Source organism: Elephas maximus, chromosome 27 (genome assembly GCF_024166365.1).
Source record: "Elephas maximus indicus isolate mEleMax1 chromosome 27, mEleMax1 primary haplotype, whole genome shotgun sequence".
In the NCBI taxonomy this organism is placed as follows: Eukaryota; Metazoa; Chordata; class Mammalia; order Proboscidea; family Elephantidae; genus Elephas; species Elephas maximus.
Genome location: NC_064845.1, coordinates 36,500,115 through 36,527,978, shown reverse-complemented (window position 1 = coordinate 36,527,978; position 27,864 = coordinate 36,500,115). Strand labels below are relative to the sequence as shown.

General features: G+C 37.9%; 1 protein-coding gene across 11 annotated transcripts in view; it reads left to right on the top strand.

Annotated features, from left to right (window-relative positions):
- The window catches only part of ANKRD28 (ankyrin repeat domain 28), a 222,143-nt gene that overhangs the window by 108,412 nt on the left and 85,867 nt on the right, over window positions 1-27,864 (top strand). For 10 of the 11 annotated variants that reach the window (XM_049870972.1, XM_049870970.1, XM_049870973.1 and 7 more), the window contains one exon: window positions 19,324-19,402. In XM_049870972.1, the coding sequence (XP_049726929.1) occupies window positions 19,324-19,402 (79 nt within the window). Of the gene's footprint in view, window positions 1-19,323; window positions 19,408-27,864 lie in introns of those variants that run through there. The other variant, XM_049870979.1, reaches the window with a different exon arrangement.

The window sequence follows — 27,864 nt, the reverse complement described above, 5'->3', positions numbered from 1 at the left end:
CTTTCCCCTCTTTCATTTTCCTTTTTATTCTTTCTTTATTAGTGCTATTGTAAATGATACTTCTAAAATTTTTTAATTTCTAGCCATTCATTGCTAGTATGTAAAATACAATCACTTTTTCTATACTGGCTTTGTATCTAGAAATTTTTCTAAACTTATTTTTTCTAGGATCTTTTTTGTAGATTCCTTGGGATTTTCTACATAAACAATATGTCATCTATCAATAGAGATACTTTCATTGTTTACAATCCATATGTTTTTTCTTTCTTTTTCTTGACTTATTGCACTGACTAGGACTTCCACTATGTGGTTAATAGAATTGTCAAGAGCGGACATCTTGCCTTGTTCCTGATCTTAGAAGGAAAGGATTCAGTCTTTCAGTTGCAGTCCAACTCATGGCAACCTTATGTATACCCACCCAGTGCTGTCGAGTAGCAGAACGAAATGCTGCCTGATACCAGATCACCTTCGCCACCTTTGATGTGTTTGAGCACATTGTTGTCCTGTTTTGTCAGTCCATCTCATTGAGGGTTTCCCTCATTTTTGCTGACTACTGTGCCAAACATGATGTCCTTTTCTAGCAATTGGTCTTCCTTGGTGACCTCTCCAAAGCAAGCAAGGTGAAGTTTCACCATCCTTGCTTCTAAGGAACTTCTCTGTTTTATTTTTTTCTAAGACAGATTTGTTTGTTCTACTGGCAGCTCAATAGTATATTCTGTATTCTTTGCCAACACTACAATTCAAATGCATTAATCCTTCTGTCTTCCTTTTTCATTGTTCAGCTTTCACAAGCATATGAAGCAATTGAAAAGACCATGGTTTGGTTAGGCATGCCTTAGTCATTAAAATGATATCTTTGCTTTTTTAGAACTTTAAAGAGGTTTTCTTTTTGCAGCAGATTTGCACAGTCCATCCTTTGATTCTTTGCCTACTGCTTCCTTTACCAGGTTAAAGAAGTTCCCTTCTATTCCTAGTTTGCTGAGAGGGTTTGTTTATTTGTTAATCATGAATGGATGTTGAATTTTGTTAAATGATATGATTATGTAATTTTTTTCTTACTTTTTCTATTAATATGTTCATTTACATTGCTTGATCCCAGTTGAGTGAGACTTCCATTCTTTGAGTAAATCCCATTTGGTAGTGATGTTTTACCTGTTTTCATATATTGCTGGATTCAGTTTGCTAATATTTAGTTGAAGATATTTATATCTACAAGTAGTCCCTGGGTTACAATCTTCTGACTTAAGTACACCCCATAGTTATGAACCAAGCCCTGTAAAGTCTATTACAGTATGTTAAAAATTTGAGGTACATACAATGATGGTAAAGATAAATGGGTGCTATTTTGCGACGCACATCAAAACATTATTATTGGGCGGAGCCAACATGGCACTATAGGCAGAAGCACCACGCTATCCCTCCATAGCAAGGACCCAAAAAACTAAGAGACACAAATGTCAGTTCAGGAACCTTAACCGTTAAATGAAGAGATAACACTTTAAAACCAAAACATTAACAAAGGGAACCAGAGAGGTTAATCTGTAAATGACAACGACATCAGAAAATAAAAGAGGGAATAAACTATGTAGGTATAGAACTTTCTAATGGAGAGGGAGGCAAGGCAATACTAAGTAATAATAGACTGGCTCAAACCTAGGAAGATAAGCATAAATTTCAGGGTAACCACAAAGAAATTTAACAAAACTACTTATGAAAATAAAGAAGAAAAAAACAAAATCTACAGAAACAAAAGAAGTGGAAAAAAAAATTCACAAACAAAGGAATTCAGTGCAGGAGAGTAAGAGGAACAAAGAAAATGTCAGCACCAAAAAAAAAAAAAAGAAAGAAAAAGCACCACAAAATGACAGCAATAAACTCACACCTATCAATAATTACACTGAATGTAAATGGCCTAAACGCACCCATAAAGAGATAGAGAGTGACAGAATGGATTAAAAAGAAACAGGATCCATCAATATGCTGTCTATAAGAGCCACATCTTGGAAACAAAGATGTAAATTTATTAAAAATCAAAAAATGGGAAAAAATATATCAAGCAAATAGCTACCAAAAAAGAGCAGGGATGGCAATACTAATTTCAGATAAAACAGACTTTAAAACAAAATTCACTGTAAAAGACAAGGGCACTAGATAATGATTAAAGGGATGATCTGTCATGAAGACATACCCATAATAAATATCTACACACCCAATGACAGGGCTCCAAAATATGTAAAACAAACCCTAATAGCACTGAAAAGAAAAATTGACAGTTGCACAATAATAGTGGATTTCAACACACAACGCTCAGTAAAGGACAGAAAATCTAGAAAGAAACTCAGTAAAGATACAGAAGATCTAAAGGACACAATCGGTCAACTCGAACTCATAGACATATATAGAACACTCCACCCAAAAGCTGTAAAGTACATTCTTTTTCAATGTACGTGGAATATTCTCTAGAATAGACTAGATCTTAGGCCACAAAGCAACCTTCAACAAAATCCAAAACATTGAGATAATACAAAGTATATTCTCTAATCACAATGCCATTGCAGTAGAAATTAGCAAAAGAAAGGGAAAGGAAAAAAAAAAAAATCAGTTATGTGGAAACTGAATAACACCCTGCTTAAAACTACTGGGTAATAGAAAAAATCAAAGATGGAATTTAAAAATTCCTCGAATCAAATGAAAATGAAAACATGATACCAAAACCTCTGGCATACAGCAACGGCAGTGCTCAAAGATCAGTTTATAGCAACAGATGCACACATCAAAAAAGAAGAAAGGGACAAAATCAAAACATGAGCTGCACGACTCAGATTGAAGAAGAACAGCAAAAGAAGCCCACAGCCACCAGAAGAAAGGAAAGAATTAAGATCAGAGCAGAAATAAATGAAACTGAGAATAGAACAACAATAGAAGGAATCAACAAAACCAAAAGTTGGTTCTTTAAGAGGATCAACAAAATCGACAAACCACTGGCCAAAATTACAAAAGCAAAAACAGAAGAGGACACAAATAACCCAAATAAGAAATGAAATGGGGGACATTACAACAGACCCAATGAAATAAAAAGGATCATAACAGAGTATTATGGAAAACTATACCCCAACAAATTTGAACACCTAGAGGAAATGGACAGATTTATAGAAACACACTAACTACCCAAAACTAACACAGAATGACTTTGAAAATACAAACACACCCTGTAACAAGAGAAGAGATTGAAAAGGTAATTAAAAAAAAAAAAAAACTCCCAACAAAAAAAAGCCCTGGCCCAGAGGGCTTCACTGGAGAATTCTACCATTCAGAGAAGAGCTTACACCAGTACTACTCAAAAACTATTTCAGAACATAGAAAAGGAAGTGATACTTCTGAATTCATTCTGTGAAACCAGCACAAGCTTGACACAAAAACCTGTTTCCCTCAAGTCGATTCCGACTCATAGTGACCCTATAGCACAGAGTAGAACTGCCCCACAGAGTTTTCAAGGAGTGCATGGTGGATTTGAACTGCCAGCCTTTTGGTTAGCAGCTGTAGCTTTTAACCACTATGCCACCAGGGTTTCCAAAACCAGGCAAAGACACCACAAAAAAAAAAAAAAATTACGGACCAGTAACCCTCATGAATGTAGATGCATAAATTCTCAACAAAAATCTAGCCAATAGAATGCAGCAGCATATCAAAACAGTAATACACCATGACCAAGTAGGATTCATACCAGGTATGCAGGGGTGGTTCAACGTTAGAAAATCAATCAATGTAAATGCGCCACATAAATAAAAGAAACACATGATCATCTCAGTCAATGCAGGAAAGGCATTTGACAAAGTCCACCGCCCATTCCTGATAAAAACTCTCAATAAAATAGGTATCAAAGGGAAATAACATAATAAAGGATATCTATACGCAACCAACAGCCAACATCATTCTTAGTGGAGAAAGGCAGAAACAAGACAAGGATGCCCTTTATCACCACTCCTATTTAACATTGTACTGGAAGTCCTAGCTAGAGCAGTAAGGCAAGAAAAAGAAATAAAGGGCATCCAAATTGCTAGTGAAGTAAAACTGTCACTATTTGCAGATGATATGATGGTATACGTAGAAAACTCAAAAGACTCCACGAGAAAACTACTGGAACTGATGGAAAGATTCAGCAGAGTGGCAGGATACAAGATAAACATACAGAAATCAGTTGATTCCTATACATCAATAAAGCGAGTGACAAAAAGGAAATCAGGAAAACAATACCATTTATAATAGCCCATAAAAAAATTAAATACTTAGGAATAAATCTAACCAGGGATGTAAAAGACCTATACAAAGAAAACTACGAAACACTACTGCAAGAAACCAAAAGAGATCTATCTATATAAATGGAAAAACATACCATGCTCATGGATAGATAGACTCAACATTGTGAAAATGACAATTCTACCCAAAATGATTTACACATACAATACAATCTTCATCCAAATACCAAAAATATTCTTTAAAGAAATGGAAAAACTAATCATTAACTTTATATGGAAAGGAAAGAGGCCCTGGATAAGTAAAGCACTATTGAAGAAGAAGAATATAGTACCTGATCTCAGCACATACTATACAGCTGTGGTAGTCAAAACAGCCTGCTACTGGTACAATAACAGATATATTGACTAATTGAACAGAATTGAGAACCCAGATGTAAAGGCATCCACCTGTAGTCACTTGATCTTCGATAAGAGCCCAAAGTCCATCAGATGGGGAAGACAGTCTTTTTTAACAAATGGTGCTGGCAAAACTGGATGTCCATTTGCAGAAACATGAAACAGGACCCATACCTCACACCATGCACAAAAACTAATTCAAAATGGATCAAAGACCTAAATATAAAACCAAAAACTATGAAGATCACAGAAGAAAAAATAGGATCAATGCTAGAGGCCCTAATACCTGGCATTAACAGCATATAAACCATAACTAACAACATGCAAACTCCAGAAGATAAGCTAGATAACTGGGATCTTCTAAAAATTAGACACTTATGCTCATCAAAAGACTTCACCGAAAGAGTAAAAAGAGAACCTACAGACTGGGAAAAAAAATTTGGCTATTACAAATCTGACAGAGGTCTAATCTCTGAAATCTATAGGAAAATCAACACCTCTACAACAGAAAGACAAATAATCCAGTGAAAAAAATGGGCAAAGGAAATGAACAGACACTTCACCAAAGACATTCAAGCGGCTGACACAAGAGAAAATGCTCACGATCGCTAGCCATTAGAGAAATGCAAATCAAAGCCATAATGAGATGAACCATCTCACCCCGGTATTACTGGCACCAATCACAAAAACAGAAAATAACAAATGTTGGAGAGTCAGCAGGGAGCTTGGAACACTTAAACAGTGCTGGTCCAAAAACAATATGGTGCTTCTGAGAAAGCTAGAAATAGAAATACCAAATGATCTACCAATCCCACTCCTAGGAATATATACTAGAGAAATAAGAAGTGTCACACAAGGAGACATACACACACCCATGCTCATTGCAATAGCAAAAAGATGAAAACAACCTAGATGCCCATCAACAGATGAATGGATAAATTATGGTACATACACACGATGGATTACACAACAATAAAGAACAATGATGAATCTGCAAAGCATCTCACAACATGGATGAATCTGAAGGGCATTATGCTGAGTGAAATAAGTCAATCACAAAAGGACAAATATTGTATGAGACCACTACTGTAAAAACTTATGAAAAAGGTTCGCACACAGAAAGAAACAATCTTTGATGGTTACGAGGGAGAGGAGGGTTAGGGATGGAAAAACACTAAATAGACAATAGGTAAGTGGTAACTTTGGTGAAGGGTAAGTCAGTACACAGTGCTGGGGAAGCCAGCACAACTTGTCCGAGGCAAGGTAATGGAAACTCCACAGACACATTCAAACTCCCTGAGGGGCCAAATTACTGGGCTGAGGGCTGTGGGGACCATGGTTTTGGGGAACATCTAGCTCAATTGGCATAACATAGTTTATAAAGAAAATGTTCTACATTCTGCTTTGGTGAGTAGCGTCTGGGGTCTTAAAAGCCTGTGAGCAGCCATCTCTGATACTCCACTGGTATTACCCCCTCGGGAGCAAGGAAGAATGAAGAAAACTAAAGACACAAGGGTAGGATTAGTCCAGAGGACTAAGGGACCACAATTACTATGGCCTCCACCAGACTAGATGGTGCCCACCTACCATCACTGACTGCTCTGACAGGGATCAAAACAGAGCGTCCCGGACAGAGCTGGAGAAAAATGTAACTCACAGAAAAAGACCAGACTTACTGGCCTGACAGAAACTGGAGAAACCCTGAGAGTATGGCCCCTATATGCCCTTTTAGTTCAGTAATGAAGCCACTCCTGAGGTTCACCCTTCAGCCAAAGATTAGACAGGCCCATAGCACAAAACAAGACTAAAGTGGCATACCAGTCCAGGGGCAAAGACAAGAAGGCAGGAGGGGACAGGAAAGCTGGTAATAGGGAACCCAAGGTCGAGAAGCGAGATTGTTGACATGTCCTGGGGCTGTTAACCAATGTCATGAAACAATATGTGTACTGGCTGTTTAATGAGAAGCTAGTTCTGTAAACCTTCATCTAAAAAAAAAGTACAATTAAAAAGAAATTATTGCTGTATCATTGTCTTAAAGATGCTTTAGTGTATCTGAAAGTGTTTAATGTTTTTACGTATAGAAAGGTACACTATGTAGTATATACCAAGACAGACATTTGACTAACTGTACCTAACTGTTCAGTTTACATACAAGTTTGACTTAAAGACAGATTTAGGATTGGAACTTCTTCATAATTTGGGGACTGCCTGTATATTAACGAGGGATATAGGTCTGTAGATTTTTTGTAAGCTCTTAGTTCAGTTTTAATATCAGGGTGATAATGCTGGCCTCAAAAAGTGAAAAGTGTTCCTTCCACTTATAGTTTCTAGAAGAGATTGTGTAGAATTGATAATATTTTTTCTTTGACCGTTTGGTTGAATTCTCTAGTAAAACTTTCTGGGCTTAGAGTTTTCTATAGAAAGTTTTTACCTATGAATTCAATTTCTGTAATAGCATAAGATTATTCAGGCTACCTTTTTTTCCCCCTTGAGTAATTTTTATGTCTCTTAAGGAGTTAATCTTTTTTCATCTATATAGTCAAATTTGTATTCAAAGAATTGTTCATAATATTCTTTTTATCTTTTTAATGTGTTTGCGCTTGTGGTGACATCCCCTCTTTCGTTCCTGCTACTGATAATTTGAGTCTTAAATGTTTTTCTTTGGCCTACTTGTTGTTGTTAAGTGCCATTGAGTCGGTTCCGACTCATAGCAACCCTGTAGGACAGAGTGGAACTGCCCCATAGGGTGTCCAAGGAGCGGCTGGTGGATTTGAACTGCCGACCTTTTGGTTAACAGCCTACCTAGCTAGAGAATTGTCAATTTTATTGATCTTTTCAAAGATCCAACTTTTGGATCCATTAGTTTTCTGTTTTTCTGTGTTCATCTTCAGTGATTTCTGCTTGCTTTGTGGTTGTTTCACTGTCTTTTCTAGTTTCTTAAATAAAAGTTTAGATTATTTGAGACTTTCTTTTCTGATAGACACATTTAATAGATAAATTGCTCTCTGAACACTGCTTTAACTGGATTCCATGAATTTGATGTTTTATTTTCATTTTCATTCAGTTCAAAATATTTTCTAATGGCCCTTGAGACTTCTCTTTAACCTGTGGGTTATATAGAAGTATGTTGTTTTCATAATGTGTAAGGTTTGCTTTGGCCCATAATGTGTATCTTGGTGAACATTTCAAGTGCAGTTGGAAAGAATGTGTATTCTTTTGTTGCTAGCTGGAATGTTCTATAAATGTCATTTAGGTCTAGACTATTGAGTGTGTTGTTCAGGTCATCTGTATCTGCTGATTTTTGTCTACTTGCTTGTTCTCACTCACTGAGAGAGGAGTGTTGAAGTCTGTACTAAAAATTGTGGGTTGTCTGTTTCTCCCTTCAATTCTATCAGTTTTTGCTTCTGTGTACTTTGTTGTTGTTAGTTGGCAACCTTACGTATAACAGAAGAAGCATAGCCTCTTAAAAATGGCATGGCAGCGGTGTCTGAACTCTTCTATGGGGAGGGAGAATCAAGAATAACAGCCCAAAGCTGATCCCTGTGAGGCAGAAGTCACACATGCCTCCACCCTCCAATCTTTTTACCAATTCTGACACCAACTGTCCCTCCCACGTCACTCTCTACTTCTCTGCTGAATTCAATATTCAATCATTGCAGTGGCCACTTAGAACTCACAGACAATACTCACAATTGTGGGGGTTTATTATGGAAGTAACTGGTTACAGTTCAGGTTCGGGAATGCCCAGGGTACAGGTCTTCAGGACAGCCCCTTCTCAGCTGTGTTCACACCTCTGCCCTGCTGGGAAGGTGTTACAAAGCTCTTTTAGCTCCGCTGATAAGTGCCTGGAGGCATCCCACTCTGCCTCAGCCCAAAGGCACTCAACTCTAACTCCGTGGGTTGGCAAACCTAGCTCCACCAAGTGCCCAGAGGCAACCCACTCCACCAGCAAGCCTCCTGTCTGAAGGCTCTCAGCTTTCTCAGTCCGTGGGCCCCTGCATCATCTCCTGCAGGTCTCCTGCCTCTGCTGCCACCATTTCTCACCATCTTGGTGTGACAGTTCTCTCTCTTCATGATCATTGATATGCCTGAGTCCACTGTTGCTGCTGTTATGTCATTCCGTCTCATTGAGGGCCTTTCCCTCATTTTCACTGACCCTCTATTTTGCCAAACTTGATGTCCTTTTCTAGTGATTGGTCTTTCTTTATGACATGCCCAAAGTAAGTGAGCTGAAGTCTCACCATCCTTTCTTCTAAGTAGCATCTGGTTTGTCTGTTTCAGACTGATTCCAACTGTGTTGGTGAAGAACATTGACTATATTGTGGACTGCCAGGACACAGAATGTCCTTCTATTTATTTACCCACTGCCGTGGAGTCAATTCCGACTCATAGTGTCCCTACAGGACAGAGTAGAACTGCCCCATAGGGTTTCCGAGGCCGTAAATCTTTACAGAAGTAGATAGCCCCATCTTTCTCACGTGGAGGAGCTGGTGGATTCAAAATGGAGACCTTTTGGTTGGCAGCTGAGTGCTTTAAGTCTTTAATTTCTTTTAGTAATGTTTTATAGTTTTCTGTTTATAAGGCCTTCACCCTCCTGGTTAAATTTATTTCTAGGTATTCTTTTAGATGCTGTTGTGATGATAATGTTCCCTGAATTTCTTTTTCAGCTTGCTCGTTGCTGATGTATAGAAACCCAACTGAGTTTTGAGCCCTCGTACCCTGCCACTTTGCTGAATTTATTTATTAGTTCACATAGCTTTCTTGTGGAATCTTTGGGGTTTTCTTTGTATAGGCTCATGCTGTCTGCAAAAAGGGATAGTTTTACTTTATCCTTCCTGATTTGAATACCTTTCTTCCGCCCACCCCCAGCCTCATTGCTGTGGCTAGGACTTCCAGAACAATTTTGAATAGTAGTGGTGGGAGTGGGCATAGCATGCATCTTGAAACCAGGGCTTTGGACTTGTTCATTCTGGTTTGAACCCTTGCTAATAATTTGCATTTCTTACAGGTTCCCTGGGGATGCTAATGCTGCTGGTTGGAGACCAATTCTGAGAGCCAGTGTAGTAGAGCAGTGGTTCTCAAAATTTATCATACCTAAAGATCACCTGGCGATTTTGCTAAAATGTAGATTCTGATTGAGAATATCTGAGGTGGAAAGGCAAATTCCCAGAAGAGGTTCGAATCAGACCAAACCAGTTCAAAGCTCTGATTGTAACAGGTTTTTAATTACATTTATGCACCAGTGGTCTGCCAGGGGCAGTTCTAGAATGTGCTTTGTTCTAGGGCACAAAAAATCAAGATAGAAGTTTTCTACAATCTACAGCACATTAAAGGAGTCTGATATAGTGCCAGAAAATGAGCCCTTCAGGTTGGAAGGCACTCAAAATATGACTGGGGAAGAGCTTCCTTCTCAAAGGAGAGTCGACCGTAATACTGTAGATTGGATCAAGTGTTCAGGACCTTCATATGCTGATGTGGTACCACTCAAAATGAGAAGAAACAGCTGCAACCATCCATTATTAATCAGAAAGTGGAATGTACAAAGTGAATCTAGGAAAATTGGAAGTTGTCAGAAATGAAATGGAGCACTTGCAGATCGATATCCTAGGCATTAATGAGCTGAAATGCACTGGTATTTGTTATTTTGAATTGGGCAGTCACATGGTCTACTGTGATGCGATGACAAATTGAAGAGGAATGGCATCAAATTCAATGTCGAAAAGAACATTTCAGATTTATCCTGAGGTACAACACTGTCAATAATAGGATAATATATATATGCCCCCAAGAAAGACCAGTTAATGTGATGACTAGTCAAATTTACATAACAATCGCTAATGCCAAAGATGAAGAAATTGAAGATTTTTACCAACTTTCGCAGTCTGAAATTGATCAAACATGAAGTCAAGATGCATTAGTAATTACTGGTGACTAGAATGCGGAGGTTGGAAACAAAGAGGAAGGATCAGTAGTTGGAGAATATGGCCTTGGTGATAGAAACCACATGGAAGATCGAATGATAGAATTTTGCACGACCAACGAGCTATACATTGAAATACCTTTTTTCAGCAGAACAAAGCCAAGGGCCAACTGTGGAATAGATCATCCATTGCTCATATGCAAGTTCCAGTTGAAGCTGAATAAAATTAAAACAAGTCCACAAGAGCCAAAGTAAGATCTTGAGTATATCCCATATAAATTTAGAGATCATCTGAAGAATAGACTTGACACGTTGAATACTAAAGACCAAAGTCCGGATGACTTGTGGGATGATACCAGAACATCATACATGAAGAATGTAAAAGGTCATTAAAAAGACAGGAAAGAAAGAAAAGGCCAAAATGGATGTCAGAAGAGTCTCTGAAACTTGCTCTTTAATGTAGACTAGCTAAAGCAAATGGAAGAATGATGAAAAGAGCTGAACAAAAGATTTCAAAGGGCCACCCGAGAAGACAAAGTATTAAAATGGCATGTGCAAAGATCTGGAGTTAGAAAACCAAAGGGGAAGAACACGCTTGGCATTTCCCAAGCTAAAAGAATTGAAATTAAAAAATAAAAAATTCAAACCTTGAGTTGCAATATTGAAGGATTTTGTGAGCAAAATATTGAACGATGCAGGAAGCGTCAAAAGAAGTTGGAAGAAATGCACAGAGTAACTGTACCAAAAAGAATTGGTCGACATTGAACCATTTCAGGAGGTAGCATATGATCAAGAACTGATGGTACTGAAGGAAGAAGTCCAAGCTGCACTGAAGGCATTGGCATGAAACAGGGCTTCAGGAATTTACAGAATACCAATTGAGCTTTTTCAGCAAACCAGACGCAGTGCTAGAAGTGCTCACTCATCTATGCCAAGAAGTTTGGAAGACAGCTATCTGGCCAGCCGACTGGAAGAGATCCTTATTTGTGCCCATTTTAAAAAAGGTGATCCAACAGAATGCAGAAATTATCAAACAATATCACAGGCAAGTAAAATTTTACTAAAGATAATTCAGTTATCTTTAATCAATTCAATTGCAGCAGTACATCGACAGGGAACTGCCAGAAATTCAAGCTGGATTCAGAAGAAGACATGGGTTGAGGGATAATCACTCCTGATGTCAGATGGCTCTTGGCCTAAAGCACAGAATACCAGAAAGATGTTTACCTGTGTTTTATTGACTACACAAAGGCATTTGACTGTATGGATCATAACAAATTATGGATAACATTGCAAAGAATGGAAATTACAGAACACTTAATTGTGCTCATGAAGAACCTGCATGTAGACCAAGAGGCAGTCATTCAAACAGAACAAGGGGATATTGCATGGTTTAAAGTCAGGAAAGGTGTGCATCAGGGTTGTATCCTTTCACCATACCTATTCAGTCTGTATGCTGAGCCAAATAATCCAAGAAGCTGGACTATATGAAGAAGAACAGGGCATCAGGATTGGAGGAAGACTCATTAAAAACCTGCGTTATGCAGATGACACAACCTCACTTGCTGGAAGTGAGGAGGACTTGAAGCACTTACTGATGAAGGCCAAAGACCACAGCCGTCAGTAAGGGTTATACCTCAACATAAAAAAAAAAAAAATCCTCATAACTGGATCAATAAACAACATCATGATAAATGGAGAAAAGATTGAAGTTGTCAAGAATTTCATTTTACTTGGATCCACAATCAACACCCATGGAAGCAGCAGTCAAGAAATCAAATGATGTGTTGCATTGGGCAGATCTGCTGCAAAAGACCTCTTTAAGGTGTTGAAAAGCAAAGATGTGACTTTGAGAACTAAGGTGCGCTTAAGCAAAGATGTGACTTTGAGAACTAAGGTGCGCTTAACCTAAGCCGTGGTATTTTCAGTCGTCTCATATGCATGCAAAAGCTGGACAATGAATAAGGAAGACTGAAGAAGAATTGATGTATTTGAATTATAGTGTTGGTGAAGAATATTTGAATGGACTGTCAAAAGAACGAACAAATCTGTCTTGGAAGTATAGCCAAAAAGCCCCTTAGCAGTGAAAATGGCAGGACCTCATCTTACACACTTTAAACATGTTATCAGGAGGTACCATACCAGTCCGTGGAGAAGGATATCATGGTTGGTAAAGTATAGTGACATCAAAAAAGAGGGGGACCCTCAAAGAGATAGATCGACACAGTTGGCTGCAACAATAGGCTCAAACATAGCAGTGATTGTGAGGATAGTGCTGAACGGGGCAGTGTTTCATTCTTCTGGACATAGGGTCTTTGTGAGCTGGAAATGACTGGACGGTACCCAACGACAACTACCTTCAAAATATAGAGCTCTTTTGTTACCACAAAGGAACTTCCTCGTGTTTTGACTGTTTGTGCAATTCTTCCATAATGCACCAGCCCAGAATATGCCTGTGGCCCAAGCTCGACGTGATTAGCAACACTAGTCTTATTTAATCCTCCTGATGTGTTTCACCCTCCCTCTTTCTGGATAATCACTTATAAAAGGTGAAGCTATTTTTTGTTTGTTTTATTTAGGGAGACTCAGAAGAGAAAGACTTACACTCTTTTTTTTGTAGTCCTCATCATATGTACCCAGCATCTTTAGAGCACTTACAGAAGAACTGTAAGAAAAATGAATTTAAAGCGTGTGATCAAAAGCCATGTGATCAAATGTGTTGAAAAAGTTATTTGTGTCTGGTGGTGTATTTGACAGTTCTAGTTGGGATATTTTGGAATACCATATTGAGATGTAATGATTTCTATAATAAACTGACTTACCATCTAAGAAACTTTTTTTTTTTTTAATGGCACCTGGTACTTGTGAAATGCCTGGTATGGGAAATTGTTTTTAGAATTTTTATTAAAACGCCTTGCACTTGATTGAAATAACTTATTTTAATTTTTTGTTTTGTTTTTACTTTTTGAAACATGTGCGTGGTAAGAACTCGACCGTACAAAAGGCCACAAGTAATTGTGAAACTCTTTCTCACACTTGAAACTTTACATTGTCAGCTTTCTTCCCCAGAGGAAATCATTTTAATCAGTTTCTTGATTATTTTGGAGATACTTTATGCATATTCAAACCTAAGTGTGTATAGATCTTCTTATATAAAGTTGCTGTGACCCTGCATTTTTCTTTTAACACTGTGCTTTAGAGATTGTTCCATTGATAGGGAACACCTTATTTTAAATTGGGAACATAGTGTTTCATTGTAAGGTTGTACAACTAGAAGATCTCTCATCTGTTAAGTTCACAACTGGTAGTTGGTAAACTAAACAAAGTTCGAAGCAGGGAATCATAATAAGTGGCACATATTTTTAAGCATCTTATTATAACAATGTGTACTCGCCAGTCAGTTTTTAAAAATTGGACCAAGGCTCTCATCCCTTCGGGAGCAAGGAAGAATGAAGAAAGCTAAAGACAGAAGGGGAAGATTAGTCCAAAGGACTAATGGACCACATCTACCACGGCCTCCAACAGACTGAGTCCAGTACAATGAGATGGTGCCCAGCTATCACCACTGACTGCTCTGACAGGGATCACAGTAGAGGGTCCCAGACAGAGCTGGAGAAAAATGTAGAACAATGCTCTAACTCAAAAAGAAAGACCAGACTTGCTGACCTGACAGAGACTGGAGAAACCCCGAGAGTATGGCCCCCGGACACCCTTTCAGCTCAGTAATGAAGTCACTCCTGAGGTTCACCCTTCAGCCAAAGATTGAACAGACCCATGAAACAAAAGGAGACTAAAGGGACACACCCAGCCCAGGGACAGGGACTGGAAGGCAGGAGGGAACAGGAAAGCCGGTATTAGGGAGCCCAAGGTTGAGAAGGGAGGGTGTTGACGTGTCGTGAGGTTGTTAACCAATATCATGAAACAGTATGTGTAGTAACTGTTTAATGAGAAACTAGTTTATTCTGTAAACCTTCATCCAAAGTATAATTAAAAAAAAAAAAAAGACAGGAATTCAGTGTTTTCTTTCTTGCATTCATCATACCCACAATGCATTATCTGTAACTCTGATTTTGAGTTTCTTTCAAGTGATACAAGACTTCACACACTTAAGAAACAATCATAGCTAACCCCGCGCCCCGCCCCCCCCCAATGTGTTTACTGTTACCCTAGTGTTCCAGTTGTCCTGGTCACAGCCAGCTCAACAACACTTTGTTTTTTGGAGCTTGCATTTGTTTGATCTTTTTTATAGTATTCAATTTAGTGGTCATGAAACAGCTTGTTTTGTTTTTGTTTTTCATTTCAGTTGCATGAGTCTGATCACTAAAAAATCATATGGTTTAAATAGCAGGTGTACAATTGGCACAAACAGTTGTGGTAACACTTCTTACCTTTGGTAAAACATATACCCAGTGATACTCTGTCCTATGGGGTCGCTATGAGTTGGAATCGACTCGACGGCAGTGGGTTTTTTTGGTATACCCAGTGATGAGAGCAAAAATGTGTGGACATATTAGTAATAGCCTACTAGTCAAAAATAAATGGTGTGCCCCAGTTACCAGTCTTAGTATTCCTGAGGAAACAGATAATATTGGTTAGTTGTGAATCAGTAAAATGAAGGTTGGCTAAGGACTTCTTTGTGTTCCATAATTTAAGGTAATCTGTTTCTAGCATTTTGCTTCCTACAGTGATTCAGCAAATATACTTAACATTTTATCTGCATACATAAAAAAAAAATAGAGGAATGTAATTACCTGGATGATCTTTTTTTTTTTTTTAACAAATTTTGCTGGAAGGAACCTTAAGTGAAAATATTTTACTGCCCAATTTTCAATATTTAACTGTAGTAAAAAAAAAAAAAAAAGTAACACTTTTCCTTCTAAAATTAACCGGTTTTGTTCCATTTTTTCTTCAACTTGATTTGTAGAGAAGAAGAATTATGTTGATATGAGTCATAAAATACATTAATAGGATGTAAGATATTGAGTCATAGGATTCCAGACATCTCCCATATGTAAATGGTTCACTTTTGTGTGTGAGTTACATGTGTGTGGCTTATCCTGTGCAATAGATATGTTTCTCAGTTTGACTTAGGTCTGATCTTATTTAAACACTCTAGGAAGTTTGCTGTGTTAATGAGTAACACTGGAAAGCTTTAAAAGGATCGTTTTGTTAAAATTATTAAATTGGGGACTCAGCTTTAAATAAATCCTGAAATATTAATGGTTCTGTATCAGCTTTTCAACTGCTATTGGTTGAGAAATTTCTGTGCGGGGCATTGTTTGCTGAGGTATATATTGGAATAAAAAACTTGGTCTTGAGGAAATTAATTTTGGTAAGGAAGGCAAGAGCTCTTAACTTAAAAACAATATTAATAGCTACTAGACCAGCCTCCCTTTTCTGGAGTCTACTTCTCATTATTATAAAAAACAAAAACAGTATCATAAATACATTAAAATTATATGAAGGAATATATTAAGAGGCCAGAAATAATTACACATGTCATTAAAACCCCCAGTGCCGTCGAGTCAATTCCGACTCATAGCGACCCTATAGGACAGAGTAGAACTGCCCCATAGAGTTTCAAAGGAGCGCCTGGTGGATTCGAACTGCCAACCTTTTACACACATCATTATATACCTTTATATGCTATATATATGCTATATAGTTAAGCCTTTGGGTGGGGGTTAATTAACCTCTCTTTTGCCTATTGTAAGTTACCATTGGGTCAACTCCGACTCCTGCCGACCTCGTGTGTGCAGAGTAGAACTGCTCTATAGGGTTTTCAAAGCCGTGATCAGATTACTAGGCCTGTCTTCTGAGGCACCTCTGGGTGGGTTCCAACTGCCAACTTTTAGTAGTTGAGCACCTAACCATTTGTGCCATCCAGCTGCATTTTTTTTTTTAATTTAAAAATTTTTAAGTAATAACTCCCCATTGTTCTCTTTTCCTAACCCCTGGTAACCACTAGAAACTTTTGTCTCTATGCATTTGACTATTTAGATATTTCATATATGTGGGATAATACAATATCTGTTCTTTTATGCTGGACTTATTTCACTTAGCATGTTTTCACGGTTCAGCCATGTAGTAGCATGTATCAAAATTTTATTTCTCTTTATGGCTGAATATACTGTTTTATATATATACTACTGTGACACAAATATCACAAGTGGGTGGCTTTAAAGAACAGAAATTAATTCTCTCACAGTTCTGGAGGCTAAAGGCCAAATCAGAGTCTGGGCTGTGTGGATTCCTTCCTTGATGGTAGCCCCAGGATTTCCTTGGTTCATTGGTGTTCTTGACTTGTAAACGATCTTCACATGACATCTCTTTTCGTGTGTGTGTGTGTGTCCTGGTTTTTTTATGTGTCAGAAGTGAAAGGGTTTAGGATCTACCCTACACTGGTATGATCTCATTACCATTACAAAAGAAAACCCAATTTTCAAACAAGATCACATCCACAGGTAGAAGGGCCACGAATTCAATACATATTTGGGGTTGTGGGCAGATAAACTCAGTCCATAACAACTGCAATTTGTTTATCCATTCATCTGTTGATAGACACTTGGGTTGTTTCTGCCTTTTGGCTCGTGTGAATAATACTGCCATGAACATAAAAACCAAACCCAACCCACTGCCGTCAAGTTGGTGCCGACTCATAGCGACCCTATAGGACAGAGTGGAACTGCCCCATACGGTTTCCAGGGAGCGCCTGGTGGATTTGAACTGCTGACCCTTTGGTTACCAGCCGTAGCACTTAACCACTATGCCACCAGGGTTTCCGCTGTGAACATAGGTATACATATACCTATTTGTGTCCCTGATTTCAATTTTTTGGGATATATATTTGGTCTAGGTGTAGAATTGCTTGTCTAGCAGGGTTTTTTTTCCTCCCTCTAATTTCTTCACAATGGTCCAGCTATCTTTTTTTGGAACACTTTAGGGATTTCCAACCTAGAAAATCATTACAAAATGAAGTAAAATTTTCGTTTTTAATTTTTTGAAAGCATTAATAGTATTGTCGTATGGTAGGAGACCCCAGAATATAGGACTTATTTTAAGTAAGAGGGGGCAGTGGGTGCTTCCGTGGTAGGATTCTTGCCTTCCATGTGGGAGACCTGGGTTTGATTACCAGCCAGTGCATCTTAGGTGCAGCGACCACTTGTCTGTCAGTGGAAGTTTGCATATTGCCATGATGCTGAACAGGTTTCAGAGGAGCTTCCAGACTAAGTGCAACTAGGAAAAAAGGTCTGGCAACCTACTTCTGAAAAATGAGCCAGTGAAAACCATATGGTTCACAGTGGTGTGATTCCATTGTGCTTAGGGATTACCATGAGTTAGAGGCTGATTTGATGGCAGCCAACAACAATTTTAAATAAGAAGTATATTTTTCTTAATAGCTTGGAGGTCCATGGTCCAGGCTGGTATAGCAATTCTGCTCTGTAAGATTATTTACAATCTTGTTGTTTGACAGTCTTCAAGGATATTATTCTAGAACTGCTGGCTCAGTTTCACGTCTATCTTTCAGCCTGTGGGAAGAGGGAAAATATTAGTCCAGCTCTAGCAGGTTGTCTTTAAGTTGAAGATACCCTGAAGATTGTGCCCATTACTTCCGTTCATGTACCATTGGTCCACACCAAGTAACATAACTGCAAGGGAGTCTAAGAATATATTTTCTCACTGGGTGGCTAAATGACCAGCTAAAACTTTATTCTCATGGCTAAAGGGGAAAACATACAATGGAAAACAACTAACAGTCTGCTCAAAAACCTTACTCAAAATTGGATGTAAATTTCAAATTAAGAATTTCTAAGTGAATGGCTTTCTCAGATGCAGCCAAGTCAACAGTACTCAACTGTAGCATTAGATATGATGTAAGTATGAATTTAAAATCCCTGAATGTGCCTCTGCCTTAAGACTGTACTTTGTGAACTAGAGAACACTGTTGTTTGTGGAGAGGAGGTAATGAAGCTGTACATTAAATGCAGTGTTATCTTCCTGGAGGAAGAGTTGTAAGAATATGTATTTTTGGTATTACAGCAGACCTGAATCTATTACGGAGCTGAAAGCAAACTTGGCAAGAATTTTAAGAAAAGCTGTAAGACTAAGCACCTTGGTGGTGCAGTGGTTAAGAGCTCAGCTGCTAACCAAAAAGGTCGGCAGTTCGAATCCACCAGCTGCTTCTCAGAAACTATGGGGCAGTTCTCCTCTGCCCTATAGGGTCGCTATAAGTCGGAATCGACTCGATGGCGGTGGATTTGGTTTGGTTTTGGGTTTCAAGCCCCCAGAGATATTTTCTGGTTTTGCCATTAGGTGTACTCCATTGGAAACATTTCATAAGCAAATCTTTTGGTTGGTTAAGGTTTATTTTATTTAATTAGGTTTACAGTTCTAAAACTCTATAAAACTATGAAAATATATAGGCCAAAAAATGAATAGTATGAGGTAAAAAATTTGTGTATATCAGCACCATAGGCATCTTCATTCAAAGACAGTCTAAGAAGCTATTTCTTTGTCATCTTAGATTTTTATTTTTTGCTGGACTTTATACCACTGTTTTAAAGCCTTTTTTTTTTTTTAAAGATTTTTCTTCTAGAAGAAAGTACCCTGTGTTTTATTAATGGGACTTGTAAACAAGACCATAGTTGTAAAAGTAGTAACTTGGTTGCTAACAGTGTTTTTTCTTCATTTAAACTATATTAAAATAACATTATTTTAAAACTTATATTCCATCTCTCCTTGTTATCACAGGACAATGAAAAGAGAACCCCGTTGCATGCTGCTGCCTATCTTGGAGATGCAGAAATCATTGAACTGCTTATTTTGTCTGGTATGGTAAGCTCTGTAATAAGAGCATGTTTTTGTCATAATTAGTATTTATCAAAATTAATTGACTATTTACTGTATGATCTGGTTCTTCATATTTATTTCATAAGCTGAAATTTATTCATTTATTCTACAAATAGTGATCATGTGTTATATACTAGCTACTGTTCAGGGTGCTTAGGGTACACTAGAGAACAGAGATAAGCTGCACTGTGGTCCCTATATTCTAGTTAGTAGAAATAGAAAATAACTACAAGTAAATTTTACAGCATGTTAGATGGTGATAAGTGCTATGAAAACTAAAAATGTAGGTCAGGATTTGGGCATGAGATGAGCATTATATAGAGTATTCATGTTGTTGTTAGGCGCTGTTGAGTTGGTTCTGACTCATAGCGACCCTGTCTATGTACGAAACAGTGTCCGGTCCTGTGCCATCCTCACAATCGTTGTTATGCTTGAGACCATTGTTGCAGCCCCTGTGTCAGTCCATCTTGGCGAGGGTCTTCCTCTTTTTCTCGCACCCTCTAATTTACCAAGCATGATGTTCTTCTCCAGGGACTAATCCCTCCTGATAACATGCCTGAAGTATGTGAGACATAGTCTTGCTATCCTTGCCTCTAAGGAGCATTCTGGTTGTACATTTTCCAACACAGATTTTTTTGTTCTTTTGGCAGTCCATGGTATATTCAGTATTCTTCACCAACACCACAATTTAAACGTGTCAATTCTTTGATCTTCCTTATTCATTGTCCAGGTTTTACATGCATATGAGGTGATTGAAAAAACTTTGCCTTGGGTCATGTGCACCTTAGTCTTCAAGGTGACATCTTTGCTTTTTAATACTTCAAAAAGGTCTCTGCAGCAGATTTGCCCAGTGCAATGCATCTTTTGATTTCTTAACCGCTGCTTTCATGGGCGTTGATTGTGGAGCCAAGTAAAATGAAATCCTTGACAACTTCATTCTTTTCTCCATTTATCATGCGGTTGCTTACTGGTCCAGTTGTGACGATTTTTGTTTCCTTTATGATGAAGGTGTAATCCTTACTGAAGGCTTTGGTCTTTGATCTTCATCAGTAAATGCTTCAAGTCCTCTTCACTTTCAGCAAACAAAGTTGTGTCATCTGCATAACGCAGGTTCTAACGAGTCTTCCAATCCAGATGCCCTGTTCTCCTTCATATAGTCCAGCTTCTCGGATTATTTGGCTCAGCATACAAACTGAATAGGTATGGTGAAAGGATACAACCCTGACGCACACCTTTCCTGACTTTAAACCACACGGTATCCTCTTGTTCTGTTTGAACAACTGGCTCTTGGTCTATGTGTATGTTCCTCATGAGCACAATTAAATGTTCTGGGATTTCCATCCTTCACAATGTTTTCCGTATTTTCCACACAGCCTCATGCCTTTGCATAGTCAATAAAACACAGATAAACACCTTTCTGGTATTCACTGCTTTCAGTTAAGATCCATCTGATATCAGCAATGATATCCCTGATTCTGCGTCCTCTTCTGAATCTGGCTTGAATTTCTGGCAGTTACCTGTTGATGTACTGCTGCAGCCACCTTTGAATTATCTTCAGCAAAACTTTACTTGCATGTGATAGTAATGATATTGTTTGATAATTTCTGAATTCGATTGGATCACCTTTCTTGGAAATAGACAAAAATATGGATGTCTTCCAGTTGGTTGACCAGGTAGCTGTCTTCCAGATTTCTTGGCATAGACAACTGAGCACTTCCAATGCTGCATCTGTTTGTTGAAACATCTCAGTTAGTATTCCGTCAATTCCTGGAGCCTTGTTTTTTGCCAGTGACTTCAATGCAGCTTGGATCTCTTCCTTTGGTACCATCGATTCCTGATCATATGCTACGTCCTGAAATGATTGAATGTCGACCGGTTCTTTTTGGTACCGTGACTCCATGTATTTCTTCCCTTGTCTTTTGATGCATCTTGCATCATTTAATATTTTTGCTATGAAATCCTTCGGTATTGCAACTCGAGGCTTGATTTTTTCTTCCAGTTCTTTCAGCTTGAGAAATGCTGGAAGTGTTCTTCCCTTTTGGTTTTCTATCTACAGGTTTTTTGCACATGTCGTTATGATACTTTACTCTGTCTTCTCGAGCTGCCCTTTAAAATATGCTGTTTAGCTCTTTGGCTTCATCATTTCTTCTGCTTGCTTTAGCTATTCAACGTTCAAGAGCTAATTTCAGAGTCTCTTCTGACATCCAATTTGGTCTTTTCTTTCCTTCCTGTCTTTTTAATGACCTCTTGCTTTCTTCATGTGTGGTGCCCTTTGTGTGCGTCATTCCACAACTCATCTGGTCTTTGATCATTAGGGTTCAATGCATCAAATCTGTTCTCGACATGGTCTCTAAATTCAGGTGCGATATACTCAGGGTCTTACTTTGGTTCTCGTGGACTTGTTCTAATTTTCTTCAGTTTCACCTGGAACTTGGCATATGAGCAGTTAATGATCTGTTCTGCAGTCACACCCTGGCCTTGTTCTGACTGATGATATTGAGCTTTTCCATCATCTCTTTCCACAGATATAGTCGGTTTGATTCCTGTGTATTCTATCTGGTGAGGTCCACATGTATGGTCACCAGTTACGTTGTTGAAAAAAGGTATTTGCAATGCAGAAGTCATTGGTCTTGCAGAATTCTGTCACGCGACCTCCGGCATCATTTTAATCACTGAGGCCATATTTTCCAACTACCAATCCTTCTCCTTTGTTTCGAGCTTTCACATTCCAATGACCAGTAATTATCAGTGGATCCTGTTTGCATGTTCGATCAATTTCAGGATGCAGAAGCTGGTAAAAATCTTCGGTTGTTTCATCTTTGGCCTTAGTGGTTGGTGCGTAAATTTGAATAGTAGTCATGTTAACTGGTCTTTCTTATAGGCATATGAATATTATCCTGTCACTGACAGCGTTGTACTTCAGGATAGATCTTGAAATGTTCTTTTTGGTGATGAATGCAATGCCGTTCCTTTTCAAGTTGTCATTCCAAGCATAATAGATCATATTATTGTCCTATTCAGAATGGCCAATACCAGTCCATTTCAGCTCGCTAATGCCCAGGATATTGATGTTTATGCATTCTATTTCATTTTTGATGATTTCCAATTTTCCTAGATTCATACTTCGTACATTGCATGTTCCAGTTATTAATGGATGTATGTAGCTGTTTTTCTCATTTTGAGTGGTGCCATATCAGCAAATGAAGGTCCTGAAAGCTTGACTCCATCCACGTCATTAAAGTTGACTCTACTTTGAGGAGGCAGCTCTTCCCCAGTTGTATTTTGAGTGTCTTCCAACATGGGGGGCTCATGTTCTGGCACTGTATCTGACAGTGTTCCGCTGCTATTCCTAAGGTTTTCACTGGCTAATTCTTTTCAGAAGTAGACTGCCGGGTTCTTCTTCCTTTTCTGTCTTAGTCTGGAAGCTCAACTGAAACCTGTCCTTCATGGGTGACCCTGCTAGGATTTGAATAACATAGGCATAGCTTCCAGCATCACAGCAACACACAAGCCCCCGCAGTATGACAAGCTGACAGACGCGTGGAGGAGGGTATTCATAGTAGGCTTCAATGAACAAAGAGTTACTTAGGAGAGAATTACAGTCAAAGAGGGAGGTGGTAGAAGCTCAGATAAAGTACAGTAGTGGAGATGGAGAGAAATGGTCTGACTGTGGATAGATTTTGAAGGTGATGTCCACAAGACCTCCTGTCTTTAAATATCTTTTATCTAATCCTGTTTCAGGGCCACTAAAATTCTTTTTTTGAAATTGCACTCTATTTTTAATTTTTTCTAAATTGTTTAAGATTTTACAATATGAAGTTATAGTAGAACTGTCTCTTGTAGAATACCTCCTATTATGTTTAGACTGCCTACAGTCTTAAAATAGGCAATCAAACAGAGCTTAGAAAAAGTTTTGTTTTAGTGGTGTTTATTGGGAAAAGATGCATGTGTTTGACTGGAGCTGTGTTGGCAGATAGCACAACTGTATGCATTAATGAAATTGGAGAAATCGCATCATTCTTCATATTTCAGGGGTGGGAGGTGGAGAGGAGAGAAATTTAAATGAAGATCCCACTAAATAGCAGTCCTCATAGAATTTTGCTATTACAAATTCATAAAATTTAAAAAAAAATCTGGTTTTCATAACAAATTTTATGATCATATATAATTAAATGTGGTTAAACATATAGCCAACTAATCTTATATTAGTTTCATTAGGAATAACTTCACTACTGATGTGTTCCCTGAAGATGTCTGTTCTGCTGTGGGTGCTAGCTCACTGATTTCTAGCTGAAATGTACTATAGATAAGAACTAAGGCAGTACAAGAGAAAGATCCTATTTGGCCTGAATTGAAGCCATCTTCTGTTTTAATAATACGAATTGATAGAGTACAGGTTTATGTGTGGAGTTTTCCTCACAAACATTGTCCAAGAAACAGTTTGTTTTTTTTATATTAGGAAATAGCTGTGCCATAAACAACATAACTCCAGTTAGTTTAATGTCTAGCACTTTGGTAAGAACTCTACTGCTGTGTTTTTTATTTTAACACATAATTCTGTTCATTTACTTTTATAGAAAAGATTATTTTATCTGACTTGACATGGAGGATGTTTTCCCCGTTTTTAACTTTCATACCTAGGAGAAACTTTTCAAATACTCAAAGTTGCACTTAATCTCCTTTTAAAAAGTGAATGTTTATATCAAGGATTTTTAGTTAGTTGTAGAATGTTGACTTCTTGGTCTTTTTAAATACGGTTGTCAGATAAGCCTTATGAATGTGATAGAATCAGATGTCAGCTTTGAAATATGCATCTGAGAGAATGCTTAGTATCTTTTGAATAATTCAAATAAAAATCATACATAAAATTAACTGCAGTATATGTATAAAGAGCTCTCTCTACTTGCCTTTGAAAAGCTATTTTAAAATTGTGTTTTGTTTATCAGTTTCATGAGTAATGCAGGTCATATAGCATTTTTCAAAGAAAAATAAAGCTCTAAATGAATTCAATTATTCACAATTCTCAGAACAAAAAACAGTCTGTACGTTGGCCTCAAGACCGTACATTGTCCTACTCCAGATTTTTTCTGACCTCAATTTCAGCCACTCTCCCTTTTGCTTGCTGCTCTAACCCCACTAGCCTCCTCCCATCTGAGGGTCTTTGCATTGCTATTTCTTTAGCCTCAAATTTCTTTCCTCAGATAGCCACATGACTCACACCCTCACCTTCTTCAGGTCCTTGCTCAAAGGTTACCTCATCAGTGAGGCTGTCCCTGACCACTACTACTGCCACTACCCTGTCCTTCTCACCTGTGGTGTCTTTTTTCATAGTGCTTGCCATTACTGGAGCCCTGGTTGCTCAGTGGTTAAGAGCTCAGCTGCTAACCAAAAAGCAGGCAGTTCAAATCTACCAGCTGCTCCTTGAAAACACTACAAGGCAGTTCTCCTCTGTCCTGTAGGGTGGCTAGGAGTTGGAGTTGACTTAGTGGCAACAGGTTTGTTTTTTGGGTTTTTTTTTTTTTTATATTATCATTACTAGAGGTAGAGCTGAAGTAGTTCAAGAGCCAAATCTATTTTGTCTGAATTGAGGTACATTCTGTTTAAAAATTTTTACTTTTACTTTTATTTGCATTGTCTCCCACTAGAATATAAACTCCAAAATGGTAGGGATTTAGTCTGCTTTGCTCACTAACATATTTCCGGTGCTTAGAACAGTGCTGAACACATAATAGACCCTGAGCAAATACATGCTGAATGAATTTGTGATTATCAAAATAAAAGTTTAGGCTCTATCTCCTTTTCAGAAATTTGTTCACATTTTGGCCTCAGTCTTTAGTAGAAGTGAGAATAGGAGAGGTTGGGGCAGTGTAGGAGTATGGAGTGGAAGGCAGTCAGGTAAGTGAGAGGGAAAAGAGAATAGAAAGCAAGTAATTTATTTCCTATGAGTGCAACTCAAGCTCTTCTTTAGAATTTATTTCTCATCAGACTGAAAATTGGTCTCTAAGAAAAATAATATAAAATTAAAAAAAAAAAAAAAAACTTTACTGGGTTTGGAGTAAAATGAGCTGAAGTAAAATCCAAGGCTGGATTTCTACTAAAGTAGAACCCCAGTTATCTATTTACAAATGAAAAAATAAATAAACCAGGTTCTGTGTTGCACTGAAGGTGGTATAAAAGACACAGACTCTGTAACCAGACAGATTTGGCTTCAGTCCTGGCTCCTGCCTCTTAACTACCTCTTTGATCTTTGGGAAGTTATTCAATCTCTAAGCCTCAGCTTCTTCATCTGAAAAATTAGGATAATATAAATTTTATGGGCTTGAAGAAGCAATCGTTAAATGAAATAATATACTTAAGACAAAAAGTAAAGTACCTAACATAAAAGATATTCAAAATTGTGGCTGTTATTTTTAAAGCAGCCCTGCTCTCTTTCCTCCACCTTTATTTGATCCTGCCACTTTGATGTCAGTAATTATCTTTTTTTGTGATGTTCAGGTACGCTGCCTTAAAAAATTCTCTCTTCCCCATATTGCACATGCTGATCTTCATAAAAAACATTTTTTGTCATGTAAAAATGTATATAACACAACATTTGCCAATTCAACAATTTTTTCATGTATAATTCAGTGACTTTGATTATGTTCATCATGTTGTCTATCATTTCCACTACCCTTTTCCAAATTATTCCACTTCATTAACAAACTCAGTGCCCCCTTAGCAAAGAGTCCCCCTTTTCCCCTTACTCCCACCCCTGGTAACCACTAGTACACTTCGGTCTCTGTACATTTGCCTGTTTCGTATAAGTGGGATCATATAGTATTTGTCCTTCTGTGACTGACTCATTTCCCTCAGCACAATGTTTTCAGGGTTCATCCCTGTTGTGACGTGCATCAGGACTTCATTCCTCTTTATAGCTGAGTGATATCCATTGTATGTATATACCACATTTTGTTTATCCATTCATCTGCTGATAGACATTTAGGTTGTTTCCATCTTTTAACTATTGTGAATAGTGTTGCAGTGAACACTGGTGTGCAAGTACCTGTTTGTGTCCCTGATTTCAAGTCTTTTGAGTATATCTAGGAATGGGATTGCTGGATCATAATATGGTAGTTCTATGTTTAATTTTTTGAGGAATTGCCAAACTCTTTTCCACACAGCTATAACATTTTGCATTCCCACCAACAATACATGAGAGTTCAGTTTCTCCACATCCTTCCCAACACCTGTTACTTTCTGGGTTTTTGATCATAGCCATTCTAGTGGGGATGAGAGAGCATCTCGTCGTGGTTTTGATTTATATCTCCTTAATAACTGGTGACACTGAGCATCTTTTCATGTGCTTGTTGGCCATTTGTGTAGCCTCTAGTAAAATGTTTATTCAGGTCCTTTGCCCATTTTTTTTATTGAGTTGCTTGTCTTTTTGCAGTTAAATTGTTACAAGTTCTTTATATATTCTAGATATGAAACCCTTGTCAAATATATGGCCCCCCAAATTTTTCTCTCAATCTGTAGATTGTCTTTTTATTTTGTTCATAAAGTCCTCTGATGAACAAAAATATTTAATTTTTAGGACACTCCATTTACCTATTTTATCTTTTGTTGCTTGTGCTTTTGGTGTTATATCTTAAGAATCCATTGTTATAAATTAGGTCCCTAAACAATACCCCTATACTTTCCTCTAAGAGTTTTATGATTACAGTTCTTACATTTAGGTCTTTGATCCATTTTTAATTAATTCGCGTATATGGCTTGAGGTATGAATCCTGCTTCATTCTTTTGCATGTGAAAATCCAGTTTTCCCAGCACCATTTATTAAAGAGAGTCTTCTTTCCCCATTGCTTAGCACCCTTGTCAAAAATCAGTTGACCAAAAATAACAGTTCTTAAACTATTTGTTAATTTGTGTTGTATCAATTTAAAATTCCTATTAACTCTTTAAATTGAATGTTGATTAGAACAGTTTTATAGAATATATAATAAGACATTTAAAAAATGAAAAGTTTATACTAAGGTTCCTGGGTGGCACAAACAGTTTGGCTTGACTACTAATTGAGGGGTTGGCTGTTTGAACCTATCCCAGGGGCATCATGGAAGAAAGACCTGGCAATCTGCTTCCTGAAATATCAGCCAGTAAAGCCCTATGACGCTGAATTCTACTCTGTAACACATAGGGTTGCAGTCAGTCAGAACTGACTTGATGGCAACGGGTTTTTTATTTATTTTGTGTGCTAACTTTTTAATTCCAAGTTGTGTATTGGAAATAGATTTCTAGGAGAGCGGGTTAGTAAAAGACTCATTATATTCACATTTTAGTTCAAAATAACTATCCCTCAGAAGAGTTAGTCTTCAGGCTGAATATATATACTCTCAGAGTTCAGTAGAGGTGCTTCGTAGGTTCTACTTAAATTTGATTTGAATCCCATGGCTCCTGAGGCCCAAG